The sequence below is a fragment of the Carassius gibelio genome, chromosome B14 (assembly GCF_023724105.1).
Source record: "Carassius gibelio isolate Cgi1373 ecotype wild population from Czech Republic chromosome B14, carGib1.2-hapl.c, whole genome shotgun sequence".
Lineage (NCBI taxonomy): Eukaryota > Metazoa > Chordata > Actinopteri > Cypriniformes > Cyprinidae > Carassius > Carassius gibelio.
The window spans coordinates 7,510,647-7,528,537 of record NC_068409.1 but is presented as its reverse complement, the minus strand read 5'-3'; the positions used below and the strand labels follow the sequence as shown (position 1 = coordinate 7,528,537).

The 17,891-nt window shown below is 40.7% G+C and overlaps 1 protein-coding gene across 42 annotated transcripts in view; it reads right to left on the bottom strand.

The window, feature by feature from the left end:
• Window positions 1–659: 659 nt before the first annotated feature.
• LOC127971886 (NACHT, LRR and PYD domains-containing protein 12-like) overlaps window positions 660–17,891 on the bottom strand; it is a 280,835-nt gene continuing 263,603 nt past the window's right edge. For 24 of the 42 annotated variants that reach the window (XM_052575180.1, XM_052575191.1, XM_052575193.1 and 21 more), the window contains 3 exons: window positions 17,030–17,203; window positions 2,690–2,718; window positions 661–824 (listed from right to left, as the gene is read on the bottom strand). In XM_052575180.1, the coding sequence (XP_052431140.1) occupies window positions 676–824; window positions 2,690–2,718; window positions 17,030–17,203 (352 nt within the window). In that variant the 3' untranslated portion in view covers window positions 661–675. Of the gene's footprint in view, window positions 825–2,689; window positions 2,719–17,029; window positions 17,204–17,891 lie in introns of all 42 variants that reach the window. The other 18 variants (XM_052575176.1, XM_052575177.1, XM_052575179.1 and 15 more) reach the window with 5 other exon arrangements.

Genomic DNA, 17,891 nt, shown 5'->3' with positions numbered 1-17,891 from the left:
AGATATTGTTTGATAGTGATGTAAGGACAGATCTGTCTGGAGTCACTTGCTCCTCTAATAAACACCTACAGGAGGACACGTGTTCTCCATTACACATCAGTTATTAACTCTTGTGATCAAACACATCACCCTGTCATGTTTGGTCTCATCTGACAGCTTATACACTGAATTAGAAATGTGAATAAATAAATAAAGATAATGTTAGCTGTTAGTATTTAATCTTGATCAATTTTCCTGTATTAAATAAAGCTTTTATCAAGATATCAGAGGAAAAGGAAACTTCTGATGGAGGAGAAAGTCTGAAACTCTACTGCTCCTGCAAACAGTGCTGATTCTATACAGTGTGTAGGTTCATTTTATTATATTTATGATAAGTCTGATAATTTTAAAGTGACTGTAAGCTTCATTCTCTCATGGATCACTGTAGTGAGTTCAAACTAAACTCAATCAGACTCTGTTGAACTCTAATCCTCTGTGATATTCATCCTCTGCAATAAATCGTGAGTCTTCAACTCATTATTTTACACATTAATGTTCATCTGAAGCTAGCAGAAACAACTGAAGATCCAGTAAATATTTGGAGGGTCAAAAACAGGAGCAGCAGGTCATGTGATGTGATGAAGATGAATGAAATGAACTTCATCTTCAGACATTTGTGCTATCAGAGAGATTATCTTACCACAGTTTCTCCAGTTTACAGTGAGGATCCTCCAGTAAAACAGACAGCAGTGTGACTCCAGAGTCTTCTAGTTTATTCTCAGACAGATTCAGGTGTCTCAGGTGTGAGGGGTTTGATCTCAGAGCTGAACACAGAGCAGCACAACCTTCATCTGTGACATCACAATCGTAGAAACTGTAGAGAACAATGACACACTCTTCACTCTCTTTAAGATCAGATCAGGTCAGTTTAACAGTGATCCATAACTAAAGTATTGTAAAACTGTTCACACACAATAATAACTTTACACACAAAACCAGAGGAGGAGCTGGGGAGGTGGAGGGATGCTGGAAGAAATGTTGCATGGAATGACTGAATGGTTAGCCTCCTCCTGAACCAATGTCTGGACCTTCGTTAATATTTATCATTCTTCCCTTTCCTGCACTGAATAATAATGTGTTTAGCTGTTTCCATCACTCCACACTAACAGCACTGAGCTTACGATGAGTTCTGTTTAACCATCAGAAACAATCATGCATCATTAAGATCTGAACGTCTCAATCTGGATATATACACCTCATCTTTCCTAAATCTCCATATATTATCAGTACTTCATTCACAGATGGTTTATAAAAAAAGCACACTGAAGCACTAAAAACATAGCCTGACTACGTCAGACTTCCTATTTCCGCTCAATTTCATTTCGCTTCTGTACTCAGTCTGATACAGCGTCAGAGCTTTCTGTTTGCCACCGGTCTGGAAACAGCCGGGCCAATCAACGAACAGAGGGCGGGCTGAGAGCCGTGACGTAGATGCGTAGATTAACTTCGCATAATCTGCAAAAGTCGTTTACAGCCATGTTCACTCCAGTATTTCGCTCGCATCATCATGTGTTTACAACAGGTTTACAGTGGAAGTTCAATTATAGATTTGAGTTCGATGCATGATGTCTGTGCCTCGATGCGGCTGTACAGGCGCATAACATACGTCATAACCAAACGTATCTGATTGGCTTACGGGTAACCAATGATTTTAAACTTCAGACAAGCGCCCCCTAGCGAGAGAGAAAACACTTCTCTATTATGCCATACCAGACTCTGTCTACGAAGCAAAGTGAAGTAGCAGAGTCTGGTATTACCAGGCTACTAAAAACACTCTTTCGACTGAAATATTGATTGCTGGTTCACAATGTAAGGACTGGAGTGTTTCGTTCTAGGATGCCATTTATTCTTGTTTTTGACTTTGTGAAGTTGTTGTCAACGCTGATCTTTTTTTGTTTTCCTTGTGAATATTTAATATAGTATAATTGGGAGTTTTAGGGAGTGTGTGTGTGTATGTGTGTGTGTTTGCCTACTTAACCATATTTTGAGAGATTTTTGAGAGATTTATTTAAACCTAGAAGGGAGATCAACCTGACAAAACCTGATATCAAAATATGGAAATTGAAATTTCTTTTAGTAAATAAAAAAAGGAAGAAAAAAGTTTAAAAAAAAAAAAAGTGAAATTTTCTTCGGCAGTTTAGGTTTGGTTATAGTATTTATAACTCACTGTATATAAGAATAGATATCTATGTCCTGATTTAAGTAGAGAAGTCACTACAGAAAAATGAATGTGATGAACAGTAAGAATGGATCCAGCATCTTCATTTCTCAGTTCTGATTGTGTTGAATCGGTTTAAAGTCAAGAGATTGAAGTGTTGATGGTGTTTGAAAGTGTGTATTTCAGTGTGACTCTCAGTCCTGCAGCATCATGTTACTGAAGAGCAGATCATGTGTTCAATCATTTACAGCTCAATCAGCTGAACTCACAGCAGAAAGAGACTCAACACTTCAGACATACTGTACTTTACACTGTGTTTCATGTGTGAGAGTCAAATATGATCTTACCACAGTGTCTCCAGTTTACAGCGAGGATCCTCCAGTACAGCAGACAGCAGTGTCACTCCAGAGTCTTCTAGTTTATTATTAGAAAAATTCAGTTCTCTCAGGTGTGAGGGGTTTGATCTCAGAGCTGAAGAGAGAGCGGCACAACCTTCATCTGTGACAACACAATCACTCAACCTGTAGAGAACAATGACACAGTGTGAATTGTAGTTGAAGTGTGTGTAGTTTGTTATTGACTCTGGTCTCAGATCAGGAGAGGAGATATAATGACAAGCTTTGCCACAAACTGCTGCTGACCGAATGAGATTTAGATGTTGATGCTCAATGCTGCTGTTTGAAACTGTCATGTGCTTCAGGACTGAACAGACACAGAGAGTTTAATGTGAGATATTGTTTGATAGTGATATAAGACAGATCTGTCTGGAGAAACAGTCACTTGCTCCTCTAATAAACACCTACAGGAGGACACGTGTTCTCCATTACACATCAGTTATTAACTCTTGTGATCAAACACATCACCCTGTCATGTTTGGTCTCATTTGGCAGCTAACACTCTGTTAGGACCCTGCGTTACTTGCTCGCTTGCTGGTGGCAGTGTTCTTCCAGGAGAGCTTGGGAGATCGCACACCTGTTACCTGATCACCACTTAATTATGGAGAGGATAAAACCTTGGACTCAATCACTTCTCTTCACTTCGTCCAGGGGATCAACACCCTCTGGAGAAGTCACTTGTTTTGCGAACCTTTATTTGTTTACAGTCCATACCAACCTTTTCTGCTCCCCATAAGGATTATGATTTATCCCTTTTGATTTTGATCCCTAGACTTCGTTATATTAAGTTATTTGTGTTTTTAAAGACTAATAAAATCTTGTAAGTCATTTCTTTAGTGTACTTGTATACTTTATGTATGGTCGAAACAAGCTGGCCGTAACATAAATTGGGTGTCTTGTCCATGATCCTATGGGTGTAGGAAACGTTGGTAAGTATGGGCTGTATGTGAGTATGTTTTTGTGAATGGTTGCCTTCTTATAAATGAGAACTCTGGTGAGAGAGTGTTTCCAGCTGAATTGTGAATACAATCCTTCCAACAGAGCGCTGTTTGTTGTTTTGTTTTGTTATTTTGCCTTTCTTGTTTTTGGAGGTTATCCTGAGGGGAGATTAACTCTCTGTAGGGGGTACGCTTCCGGACCTTCAGTTTGACTGATTGTCGTGGAGCTCAGCGTTTAATGCCGCCCCGAGCCCATTACATCTCTGAAGACCAGGTAGGATTTAGTTTGTATTTTCTGAGTTAGGAGCTGGAGTTTTCTCCTATTGTAAACGGTAAATCCATTCTACAAAAATAAATAAGGGTAAATCGTTGTGTTTGTGTATAGTTCAGTTTAATTCCGCGCTTACGCTGTGTTTTGACTTGTGGGAAGTTTTTGTGAATGAGCATAGGTTGCGTAATACGGTGACGTAGTTTCTTTGAAGTGGCTTATGAGAGTTGTAAACAGCGTCTCACGTGTGTTAGCTAGTAGTTTCGTTTGTGTTATTGTGCTTATACAAACAAAATGTCTTTGGTGATCAAAGATTTTTTTTGCGTGTCCATCAGAAGCTTTGCTTGAGAGTTGTACAAAGGAGCAGTTAGTGCAAATCGCCGAACGCTTCAGTGTCGATCTTACTTCTCAGGAAAAGAGGCTGAAGGAAACTATTGTGACTACTTTGAAGCGGTCACTTGTTGATAGAGGAGTTATAGAGGTAAGCACTGAGTTAATTACTCCCAGTGAATCGGTTGTGTCTACTCCTGCTGAGGTTTATAGTGAAGGTGAGACAAAATATCCAGAATTGTCTTTGCAAGAGAAGCAATTGTGTTTAGATGCGCAAAAATTTGTGCTGAACGCAACAGTCGCGCCATGAAAGAACGAGCGGGAGAAAGATAATTTGAAGAGAGAAAATTAGATCATCAGTTAGCTATGCGAAGACTGGAGCTTGAGTTAGTGAAGGAACGAGAAGAGAGGATGTTTCAGTTAGAGAAGGAACGAGAAGAGAGAGCGTTTCAGATAAAAAAGTTGGAGTTAGAATTAGCAGCAAAGTCAGCTGAAGTCTCACAAGCGAATGTGCCTCCTGTTCTACAACAGCAAGTGAATGCAGGTGAACCTGTGATTGACGTAGAGCCCTGCACGGGCCTCAAATGTAGGCCCGAGCCCGGCCCTGGCCCGAGACGCTCAGGCCCTAGCCCGACCCGTGTCCGACAGCTCATCAGAATTATCAGCCGGAGTCCGACACGAGCCTGTGTTTTTATTTATTTATTTTATTACACAGCGGAAGCCTGCCCTATTTGTAACAATTAAAAAAAGGTGTCAGTTTCGCGTTATGTTTCTTTTCATTTCTTTATCAAGTTAATTTAGAAAAATGTTTGGAGCATTTTAAAAATAAAAATGACGATTAACGTTAAACAGCCGAGCCTACGGCAAGTAGCCTAAAACATATTTAATCAATTAAGCCTCTCAAATTAATGCTAATACTTTACTTGGCTACAATAAAATCCATATATAAAACACTTCAAGCATATCAAACAGACAGTTAGTTTAATAAATGTTTATTTATTAAACCACAGTGAGTAAAATAAAAAAAAAATTGAAATACTGAGGCAGGCTCACAACAGCGCTCTCAAACAAAATGAGAAATAGCCTACAATCTAAACAAAAACATTAATTAAAAACAAACTTGCAGGTTATCTTACCTCAAAAAATGCACCACAGAACATGTCCATTCTTTTTTCCATTAGTTTCCAACAGTTAAACGAAAATAAAGTCCAGTCAAATGAAAAGTTAGAACAGTCTCTTACAGAGCATCGTGGAGAAAAAGAATAGCCTCCACAGAGGAAGGTTTTGACCCAGTCCTCCTCTCCTCTATCACTCTTACCGCTGCGCTGAAGACACGTTCGCTGCTGCTGCTGGCGGGACACTAAACACAGAGCGAGCCAGTCTTGACAGTCGCGGTAGCAGGGTCTCGTGCTGTTTAAATGTATATTACTTTAGAGGCCTTTAATAGCTACTACTACAATAAGTGGATATAAGTGAAGTGTAATTGTGGGTCGCGCTGACGGAAAAGCGTGCGTGCGTGCGCACGTGCATGAGACTGTCATGTCAGTATGTCAGTTCAATTATAACGGGTTGAATTATCAGATGATGAAAGTTATAAGGTAATGAAATGTCTTTCTATGTTTGTTTTTCTATCGTCGACGTCAACTTCTCATTTTTTTTATGTAATGTCTAAAAATATAAATAGAAGGATAACCCAAAAAAGGCCAGAGGCCCGGCCCGCATGTGAGCTATAACGTGAAAATTGGCCCGAAGCCCGTCCCTAGGGGCATAAATAAGTCGGGGCCCGTCGGGCTTGGGCTGAAATGCAGGGCTCTAGTTTGACGTTCACAGAAATATGAGATTAATGCCGCCATTTTCTGAAAAGGAAGTGGATAAATATTTCTATTACTTCGAACGTGTTGCTTTTTCCATGAAATGGCCGAAAAGCTTTTGGACTTTATTGTTACAGTGTGTTTTCACAGGTAAAGCTCAGGAAGTTAATTCTGCACTCTCACTGGAACAGAGTGGTGAGTATGAGGTTGTAAAATCTACTGTATTACATGCATATGAACTCTTGCCTGAGGCATATCATCAAAAATGTAGGAATTTGAGTAAATCTGATGAATGTACTCATGTTGAATTTGCAAGAGAAAAAGAGAACTTATTTGATCGGTGGTGCACTTCAATGAAAGTTACAACTAAAGAGGAATTAAGAGAATTAGTGCTCTTAGAGGAGTTGAAACATTGTGTTCCTCATGCTGTAGCTACGCATCTTACTGAACACAAGGTGAATACACTTTCTGAAGCTGCTATCATGGCTGATGAATTTGTGTTAACCCATCGTGGGTCATTTAGTTCAGTCGCTCTTAAAACCAACGATATGAGTAAGTCTAAGTTTTGCTTTCAACCTAAGACAAAGTCTCCTGTGAGTAGGAATATTAAGGCGACAGTCGCTGAACATTCTAGTAAACCTGTACTGTCACGAGACATGGTTTGCTTTTATTGTAAAAAGCCTGGTCATAAAATATCTGACTGTCTTATTCTCAAGAAGAAAGAGAGATTGTTGAAACCTGTTGCTTTAGTTTCTACCTCACCATTCACTGTTGATACCTGTAATAAGAAAGCTTGTCATTTATCTAGCTCTAGTGATAAATCTGTTGATCATTCTATAACTTCCTCCGTTGATTATACACCTATCACTGAGGGAAATGTGTCATTGCCTGGTTCAAATGAAACGGTGCCAGTACGTCTTCGAGATATGGGAGCCGCACAGTAGTTTCTTTTAAAAAGGAATTTTGCCTTTAACTTCTAAAACCGCTACTGGAACTCATGTATTAGTACGAGGTTTTGAGATGGGGTTTGTTGAAGTGCCTTTACATTGAATCCATCTTTCCTAACATTGTATCTGGTGATGTAGTGGTTGGTGTTCGTTCTGCACTTCCAGTCCCTGGGATTACATTTATTCTGGGAAATTATTTAGCTGGTGAGAATGTTTGGGGACGGAGTGTGGTGTGGCAGCTCCGCCCATAATAGCATCTATACCTAGGAAATCTGATTTTGAAAACTTTAGAGAATTTCCTGATTTGTTTCCAGCTTGTGCAGTTACTCGATCAATGGCTAAACCATTATTTGAAAATCAAGTTGAAGTTCCATTTCATAACACTTTCTTTTATACTGTTAATACAGGTAAGCCAGGATCTGCTGTGTCCAAATGTCCTGAGCAAAGAGACCTGAAGTCCTGTTATTCATTGTCTTGTGACCAGAAAGATTCAACAGTGCTGCAAATGAAGCATCTGCTGATAAATCTGAGGTTCTTTTCACTCCTGAGAAAACCAGTGTTGATCTCTCTGATGTTGATGACTGTTCTCTGACTACTTTGTTAAAGATCTCTCGAGAGGATTTAACTCGAACTCAACACAGACCCTGCTGCAGAAAACAAAGGTTTAAGAGTGTCATCGCTAAGAAGTGTTCTGATCCTCTGTCTTTTTCATACTTTCTTGATGATGGTATGCTTTGTCGGACAGTGGTCCCGCATAAACATGTTTCTTTTGAACCTAAAACTCAGATTGTGGTTCCTTTTCCAGTGAGAGACTCTGTGTTGCATTTGGCTCATCAAGGACTTGCTGGTCATACCGGAGTTCGTAAAACATATGATCGGGTCTTACGACCGTTTTATTGGCCTAAGGTAAAACGAGATGTGGCAAAACATATTCGATCTTGTCATACGTGCCAGATCACCGGTAAGCCAAATCAAAAAGTGCCTGTTGCTCCGTTGCAGCCTATTTCCTTTGTTTCCACTCCTTTTGAGCATTTGATCGTTGACTGTGTTGGTCCTTTGCCCCGGTCTAAGACTGGTCACCAATACCTTCTAACTTGTTATCCTGCTGCTTATCCGTTAAGGTCCATCACTACAAAATCTGTCTTGAAGGCCCTCACTAATTTTATGTCGACCTTTGGAATTCCCAAAGTTATTCAATCCGATTAGGGTTCGAACTTTATGTCAAAACAGTTCTCAAAAGCCCTGTGTCAACGTCGAGTAAACAACAATGTTTCTAGTGCCTATCATCCGCAGAGTCAAGGAGTTCTTGAGAGGTGTCATCAAACCCTGAAGTCCTTTTTGATGTCATATTGTGTGGAACTCGGATTAGGAAGAAGGTCTGCCGTGGATGTTATTGGTGATACGTGAGGTTGTCCAAGAAAGCCTTGGGTTTAGCCCAAATGAATTAGTGGTTGGACATGTACTGCGAGGACCTACGGCCATGTTAGCTGAGGAGTGGCAAATGTCGAAACCTTCTGAAAACATCTCAGATTATGTGAGTGGATTCCGGCGTAGATTGTATGAGGCACGAGCTCCCGCTAAAAAGAAGTTGAGTAAGTCTCAAATAAAAATGCAACAACATTTTGACCGAAAAGCTAACTTAAGGGAGTTTCAGGTGGGTGATCAAGTATTGGCTTTGATGCCTCTACCTGTCAACCCATTTCAGGCTAAATTTACAGGTCCCTACAGTGTTGTTAAACGTCTTTCCGATAATAATTATCTGTTGAATACTCCTGACCGGAGAAAAAATACAAGTCTGTCACAGTAACCTGTTGAAATTGTATATAGCTCCTGTTTGTTCTGTTACTGTTAATGTGGTAAACTCTTGTGACTTTTTTTCAGAACATCTCTCTTTTGCAGTAGGAGGGGGGATTCTTTAGAGAATGTTGAGGAGGATGAGTTTTCTTTCTCAAGGGAAAGTCGACGGGCGACTTAACCAACTCAGTGACATCACTCCTCTCTTTCTCTGTCAAATAAGAAAGATGAGAGGACAGGTTAAGAAGAATCTCAGAGTTTTTATGTAATTTCCCTCTCTTTTCTTTGACGTTCCCAGTCGTACTTCTGTCATAGAACATGATATCGACGTAGGAACCTCGTGTCAAGTTAAACAGAACGCCTATAGAGTTCCTTTTAAAAGAGATTTGCTGAAACATGAGGTGAACTATCTGCTTGCTCATAATCTGGCTGAATCTAGTTTCAGTTCGTGGAGCTCTCCTTGTGTTTTAGTAAATAAACCCGATGGCTCATATCGATTCTGCACAGACTATCGAAAACTTAACTCTGTGACAAAGCCGGACTGTTTCCCTTTATCTCGAGTTGATGACTGCGTCGATCATGTTGGCTCTGCCCGTTACGTCAGCAAATTCGACCTCTTAAAGGGGTATTGGCAGGTGCCTTTGAGTAGTCGTGCTAAGGAATTATCTGCCTTCGTTACGCCTGATGCTTTCCTGCAGTAAACGGTAATGCCTTTCGGAGTTCGAAATGCACCTGCGACTTTCCAGCGGCTCGTAAACCGTATACTGTATGGAATGTCAGGATGTGAGGCATATCTTGATGACGTCGTGCTGTATAGTTCCTCCTGGTCTGAGCATCTTAACCAGATTAAAGAATTTTTTTCTCGTTTAGCAAAGAATAATCTTATAGTTAATCTCACTAAGTCTGAATTCACGAAGGCAACCGTTACCTATTTGAGTAAGGTAGTGGGAAATGGTTGTGTAAAGAGCATTGAGACTAAGGTAGAAGCTATTTGTAACTTTCCAGCTCCCACCACTCGTCGTGAATTGCGACGAAGTTTTTGCGACAACTTTGCCAGTGTCTCACCTTTTACCGATTTTGAGTCCGAAGTTATCTTTTCAGTGGTCAGAGCCCTGTCAGCAGGCTTTTGAAAATTATAAGGCTTTGCTGGCATGTGCCCCTGTTTTGAAAGCTCCGAATTTTGAAAAGTCTTTTAGTCTTGCAATTGATGCTTGCGGTGCGGACGCTGTTTTCTTGCAGGAGAATTCGAACCAGGTTCTACATCGTGTAAGTTACTTTTCTAAGAAATTGTATCGACATCAACAGGTATATTCCACCATTGAGAAAGAAGCTCTTGCACTAGTGTTGGCCGTACAACATTTTGAGATATATCTAGAGTCAATTGCTGCACCGATTATCATTTATACGGATCATAATTCTTTGGTCTTAAATCGGATGAGGAATCGAAATCAGCGACGTATGCGATGGAGTCTCATTTTACAACCTTTCCATCTCGAGATTAAAGATATTTGGGGAAAGGATAACGTAATAGCTGACACACTTTCTAGAGCGTAACATCATTTCCACATTGTCCGTTCCTTTCTCTTTGCATCTCTAGGGCCCAGAGGTGTTGTAGAATGAAGAGAAGACTACGTTCCTTTGGATCACCAGAACTTATAATGTGTTCGTTCTGATTAGTGTTTAACTGTCTTTCCTTTGTTTTTTAGATTCGTTGCAGAATATTTATTTTAGGAGGGAGGTGTTGCGACCCTACGTTACTTGCTCGCTTGCTGGTGGCAGTGTTCTTCCAGGAGAGCTTGGGAGATCGCACACCCGTTACCTGATCACCACTTAATTATGGAGAGGATAAAACCTTGGACTCTATCACTCCTCTTCCCTTCGTCCAGGGGATCAACACCCTCTGGAGAAGTCACTTGTTTTGCAAACCTTTATTTGTTTACAGTCCATACCAACCTTTTCTGCTCCCCATAAGGATTGATTTATCCCCTTTTTGATTATGATCCCTAGACTTCGTTATATTAAGTTATTTGTGTTTTTGAAGACTAATAAAATCTTGCAAGTCATTTCTTTAGTATACTTGAATATTTTATGTACGGTCGAAAAGAGCTGGCCGTAACACACTCTAAAAAATGTTGAGTTGTTTTTTCAACCCAAATGCTGGGTTGAGACGGCTGATTAGGACTTTGAGTTGTTTTTACCCAAGTTTGGGTTGAAAATTGGTCTCGATTTTAACCCAGCGGGGATAGGTTGGGAATGCGGACATGAAGGAGAGCATGCACATCACGTTAAAATCGTACGTCTCCAGTGTGAGCAGCCGCCATTTTCTCAGCGTGAAAGAAGTGAGAAGCGAGTGAAAGACATTATGGTAAGTAAAGATTCAAAACGTAAAGTTATGAGTTGTGTACCCGGTTGTATGAAAGGCGGAAACAAAGTAGCTTAACGTCGTGGAAACCACGTAAATGGACGTGGTTTTCACCTCAGACACGGAGGTCTTTACAGCCTCATTTAACGTTACTGAATGGAAGAGGTACTTTTAATATAACATCTGTGAATGTCTTATGTCATATTTACATAATATTTTCCAATACCTGCACTTTTTGAGGTGTTAATAGACTGTTATGGATACGGTTACACGCGTTTATTTGTTATCTTATTTTTCGAGGTTAAACTGAATGTAAATTAGTCTCCTAAAGGAAACGGCATTGTGTAGTCAAGACTATCATAATTATTTTGAGGCTGTTGAAGTGGTAATTGTTAAAAGTATGTTTTGCATGTAATATTTCAGACTTGTCGAGCTCGTGTCTTCACTGTGTTTGCACCGAGAGTTAAAGACACAGAAGCTGTGTGTGTGTGAGAGCCACAGACTGTGTGAGGAAGAGGCAGTGTTCTTCTGAAGAGAGGGACAGACGGGTTTAAGGAGAGGAAACTTCAGAATTCTATCAATTTATCTTTATTTATCAAGTTATCTTGGGGGTTCGATGCCTTGCTCAAGGGCAATACCACGACTGAGGTGCCCTTGAGCAAGGCACAGAACCCCCAACTGCTCCCCGGGCGCCGCAGCATAAATGAACACTGCTCTGGGTGTGTGTTCACAGTGTGTGTGTGTTCACTGCTGTGTGTGTGTGTGTGTGTGTGTGTGTGTGTCATCTCATTCCCTTTAAGAGCAAGATGCGCTTGTGCCATCACAATTTACATGGAGGAATTTGTTGGCAGAAAAGCTGAATGCTTCTCAAGCAAAGAAACCGATCTGATCGTGCGCAAAGTTAAAGTGTGCAAGCAGATAATCTACGGGACAAGCAGGAATCCACCAAAGCTCTGCGCGATGAGTCAGTTAATATATATGTGCATCTATTGGCAAAATTGTTCAATTAATACATGTAATTTATTAATAATTATAATAATTGTCAGGCGCTGCAAGAGTGCTCCTGGTTGAGCCAACCTTTGCCTTCTCCGTTCAACTATCAGCAAAGCTTACTCATATGACGTCGTGGGTATTAAAATCCTGTCAGATGCTTTCCCGCTTAAGCAATCTTGGACTTTCCATCCGACCACCAGCGAAACTTACCGGATTAAAAAGCCAGATTAAGCCACCCCACAAAAAATATATATAAATAAATACAAATAAATAAATTTAAAAAATAATAATAATACATTTTCTAACACCAACGAGTACATCGCAGCTAAAACAAATTTTTCCCTCCGATGGCAAGATGTACCCATCCAATATCGCAAGTTACGCTTTCGCCGAACACTAACGGGTGCTTTGCAGATAAAACAATCTCAATTTTCCCTCTAATGGCTGGAGAGACTTCCCATCTGGTGTCGCAAATGTAAAAAAAAAAAATTTTTTATAATTAAATAAAAAATAATAATAAATAAATAAAATAAATAAAAAGACACTGGATGCCCCGGCCAGATAACCTTACCTTTTTCTATCCTATAGCCGGCAAGGCTTCTCTCTTCGATGCCAGGAGCTCGAGCTCCCATCGGATGCTGACGAGAGCCTCCCGGCCAGACAACCTCACCTTTTCCATTCTGCAGCCAGCGAGGCTTACCTGTTCGTTGCCTGGAGCTCACACTCCCTTTGGACGTAGGTGAAAGCCCCCGGCTACCTGCTTTGCCATTCTGTCTTACGTATGGAGAGGTTTACCCATCCAATGCATGGAGTCAGGGCTCCCATTGAATGTAGGTGAGAGCTTCCCGGCTAGACAACCTTACCTTTTCCGTCCTTCATCCAGAGAGGTTTACCCATTTGATTCCTGGAGCTAAGCTCCTATCGGACGTCGGTCCGAGCCTCCCGGCTAGACAACCTGACCTTTTCCATCCTTGGCCAGCGAGGTTTAACCATTCGATTCCGGGAGCTAAGCTCCTGTCGTTACCTTTTCTGTCCCACATCCGGAGAGGCTTACCCGTTCGATGCGTGTGCTCCCTTCGGACGCCGGTGAGAGCCTCCCGGTTAGACAACCTTACCTTTTCCTCTTCTATAGTCAGTGAGGCTTACCCGTTCGATGTGTGTGCTCCCTTTGGACGTCGGTAAGAGTCTCTTGGCCACGCAACTTACCTTTCCATTTGACGGTAGGCGAGGCTTAACTGTCCGATGCTACGAGTCTCGTCCTCTCGCCAAATCCTACAAAAAAAAAAAACTCTCAGCCACCCTCAGCTACTCTCACATCTTTTAACCTCTCCTGGCGAGGTTTACCCATTGGATGTTCTGAGTTTAATGCCCCATCGGATGCCGCGAGAGTCCTCCCGGTCGGGTTTTCCTTTCCAACTCTCCCCGTCCGGCGAGGCTTACCCGTCTCCACCCCATCTCCTCACTTCAAGTTCACTTTATAAATAGACGGGGAAGGTGGGGGAACTCTAGGTTCGGGCCATTCCCGAACTCGGAGTCCTTCCCCGGACAGCACGCCAAATACGCATACCATACCTCAGCTAATTATATGTAAGCGTGAACTAGTGAAACCAATTTAATTTTTTATCTCTGTTTTTGTAGAATTTTGTTATTATCTTCAGAGAGTGTACAAATTGAGAAAACGTCTTAAACTGATCCTGATTATTAATGAGCTTTGAAAATGTCACAGGCTTCACTCTTCACAGAGTAGCTGTGAGCTTTCCAGAGGTTTGTGGCAGGAAAACAGAACAATGCTGTTCAGTTCCAGAACACAGTGATGAGATGCTCTCTGTGTGGCCCTCTTTTAAAACGTTTTACATTAAGCTTCCCATAAGAAAGAAAATTAACAAATGATGACTTCTAAATCTTTCACTTGTTGCCTATAAACAAAAAGGGGGATTACATAGAAAAAAAAATGATACTGAAAGATGTTTCTACTGAGAAAATGACCCCAGTGAGTCTCAGAAGAGATCAACACAGTTTTAAATGCTGGATATCACAATATGAGTACATCAAATGATTCAAGCTGCTTTCTACATTTACTATATAAATTAATAATCCCAAACTTTCAGTTCTGACCAGGGTTCGAAATGAGGGGGGTCTGGGGGGGTCCCGGACCCTCCATAAGTCATTTTTGGATTTTGGGGGTTCCCCGACAAATATATTTCAACATTAAAAATGATTGTGAAAATTATAGGTTTTAGTGAGGTTTTGTATTTAGAATGGTAATTAATTGATTTCCTAGCGCGAGGCAGCAATCAGCGCAGCTATTAGCCGAGTGAGTTCCTATACAGCGTCACAGATTGTTGTGGTGCTCCCGCAGACACATACTAGAATGAACGTGGCAAAAAGAGACATCATAAAGAGTGAAATCCTAAATTAAAATCATGTAAGTGCTTGTGTTTATATCTCCATAACTGCTTATGGTAAAATATTAGGAGTTCGAGTTCCTATATCAAAAGTTGCAGAGATACCCAGTGTAATGTAGAAGAGTACGTTTGTCAACGTTTCTTGCTAGCTATAACAAAGCTAGCTTGACAACCTAACGTTACTTGTCCAGTCAGTGATCACGAAATATAACCAGGACTTCATTCAAGTCGGTGAGTTGATTAAAGTGAATGTGATTTGAGCATGACTGCACATGAGAGCTTGGTAAGCAATCTAGGAAGCTAATATTATTTTTCTTAATACAGCATCATGGCTGTTGTTGGGGGAAATTGTAGATATCAGGGAAGCAAGAACAGCACACTTTTTGGCGCCTCCCGCCTAGTGTATCTTTTACTCTTCATGGTATCTGCAACTGCATCAAATTCTGCTTTAAAAAACTTCCTGTCAATACAGAACGAAATATGCTGTAGCCTTTTTTGCCATCAATTCTGCCGACGTTGTCTTTGCTGTATCTGTAGGCTATATATTTATGTTAAACATCCAAATGCAGACTGGTCTGTCGGCACACAGAGCCACACAGTCACAGACTGAAGTTCGTGAACACCGAATTCCCTTGTCTTTCTTATCAGTGTTTGAAAAAAAAAAAAGAACGATGTGTTCTAAACGAGTTTCCCCGTAAACGCAGTCATAGAAAGAAAACGGATGCGTGTCATTACCAGTATTAGATACATGCATTCATCTTAAAGGGACAGCAACCCAATATACCCAAAAAACCAAAAGCACTGCTTTATTTCACATGTATTTTTGTTCTATTGCATTTATATATGCTTGTACTTTGTTTATTATTTTCTATGCAGAGGCACTAGGCCTGCTCTACAAAATTACCCCAATCATCCTAAAACTTTACAAAAAGAGCGACTCAAATCATCAGGTGAAATTATTTTCGGGAAGTATTGGAAGGAGAAGTAAAGCAAGAAGAAGTGATAGATAGTTTTTCAGAATTTCATTTTACTCTGTGTCTATATGGGTGGGCCGGCGATGTAAGTATCTAGATATTTGCAGCTGGGCAAGTGCTTCGATTACCTCTCTCTTTTTTGATCATACATTTGTTTGCTTATTAATAAAATTTTAGGGGACACACCAAGAGTCCCAAGTCCTTTCAAACCCTGGTTTTGATTCATGATGACGAGTTGCACATGCATGCGTGTGAACATCGGCACTCCACACATGCACAGTAGAAAGTTTCATCCTTGTTTAGTGTCTGCACTATTTCTCTGCATAAGTTATTATCGATTAAAACATCTTTGTATTTTTTTTTAACTAAAAGCTAAAAGTGCAGGCGTTGTGACTTTGTATCTCAGAAATGTGACTATATATCTCGCAATTCTGACTTTATATCTCACAAATCTGACTTTATATTTCCCAAATCTGACTTTATATATCACAATTTTGACTTTATATCTCTCAAATTTGTCTTTATATCTCACAAAAGGGACTTTTTATCTTACAGTACTCACCTATTCCAATAATTGTGAATTTATATCTCACAGTTCTGTGTTTATACATTGAAATTCAGTTTTGTTTTATTTTTGTTTTCCATCATGGAATAAAAAGGGACTTTGTAACTTTTTATCTCACAATACTAACTTTTTTCCTCAGAACTGAAAAATGAGAGAAATTGTGAAAAAAACAAAGTCTCAAATAGCTCTGAGCAATAACATTTTCCTCTGTCTTGGAGAAGTAGATGAATATGAGTGTAATATGTGCGTGTAGAGAGGGGATTCCCTGAAGGCCAGACAGACTGTGCTGGATAATGCTGTAATGACAGGGAACACAACTGTGTTTGTGTTTGCGTGTGGCTGCTGTGGTCGCTGTTTCACAGCTCTGAGCATATCTCTGGCCAGCGTTTCCACCACCATCATTGATGCATGCCATCTTTCCCCCATCGCTATTACACAATAAAATTATTTTACAGCCTAATCCTTTTGTTTTTAATATTTGGCATGTTTGTGTGATGCGCATCCCAGTGTGTAATAAGCAAAGTCAGCACGCACTGTGGACCCACCCAGAGGCGTACTTTCTACCAACAGGCTCTTTAAATAACAGAAAAATATTGCACCATTGACTTTAGACTTTAGACCATGTTTGAGTTGGTCTATGGCACAGTCTTTTTTCAGCTCCTTAAAATAGCAGTAATGTACCTGACTACACCTCTTTTTTAGACCAGCATGCCCATGGGCACACAAATGGGCGAAAATGCATTTACTAATTAAACGACGTGGCGCTGAAACTGAAACTACCAAACACACTTGTGCTGCGCCTTGCGTCACATTGCACCGGTTGTATGATAGGGTCCTAAACCTCTGTGATATTCATCCTGCAGTAAATCACTTTGACCCATTATTTTACACATTAATGTTCATCTGAAGCTAGCAGAAACAACTGAAGATCCAGTAATTTTTTGTGCTGAGATTAAATGTGTGTACTGAATATTTATTTTACAAGCTGATTTTAGTCTTAAATGTATTTTAAAGGACAAAGACACGTGACTATCAGAGAGATGATCTTACCACAGTTTCTCCAGTTTACAGCGAGGATCCTCCAGTACAGCAGACAGCAGTGTGACTCCAGAGTCTTCTAGTTTATTATTAGACAGATTCAGGTGTCTCAGGTGTGAGGGGTTTGATCTCAGAGCTGAACACAGAGCAGCACAACCTTCATCTGTGACACCACAATCACTCAACCTGTAATTATAAGAGAAAAGATGATGTTCATTGATAAAGTTCTTTAACCCTTTCACTGCTGAGTGTACAATATTCTAGTTGACCCCAGAGTGAGGATTTAAGGGCCGTTCACATATCGCGCCTAAAAACGCGTGTAAAACGATAGGCGCGCCACTTTCTCCTTTCCAAAGCACTCAGGCAGTTGCGCTCCCGAGGTGTCTGCCGCTGCTAAGCAACCATGACCCACTCTCTCCATAAAGACGCGGAAATTTCAGCAAAGGATAAATGGATTTGCAGCACTAAAAATCACTCGCAGTAGCCCTGCTACTAAATTTATTTCAAAATGGCAATCCATATACAGCTATGATCAGCTGTTCCTTCATCTTGGCTGAGTTTTCAACGTTGGGAAAGGATGAAGCTGATTGGTTAGTTCTTGTCACATGACCCGCGGTGCGCTTGCGGCATTCTGAAAAGTTGAGAAGCTTTTAACTCGATGCGGTGCGCGTCACGACCGTGTCGCTTCCATTATGAGCGCGCATACCGCGCGCCTACATTGGAAATAACGAACTTGCGTGCGCAAAAGATGCGATATGTGAACGGCCCCTTATGCTGTGTTCACACCAAACGCGAATAGAGCGTCAAATTCGCGTCTACCGCGCCTAGTTTGCCGCTTGACCATTTTGAGATCATTCTTCATTCGCGCGAGTAA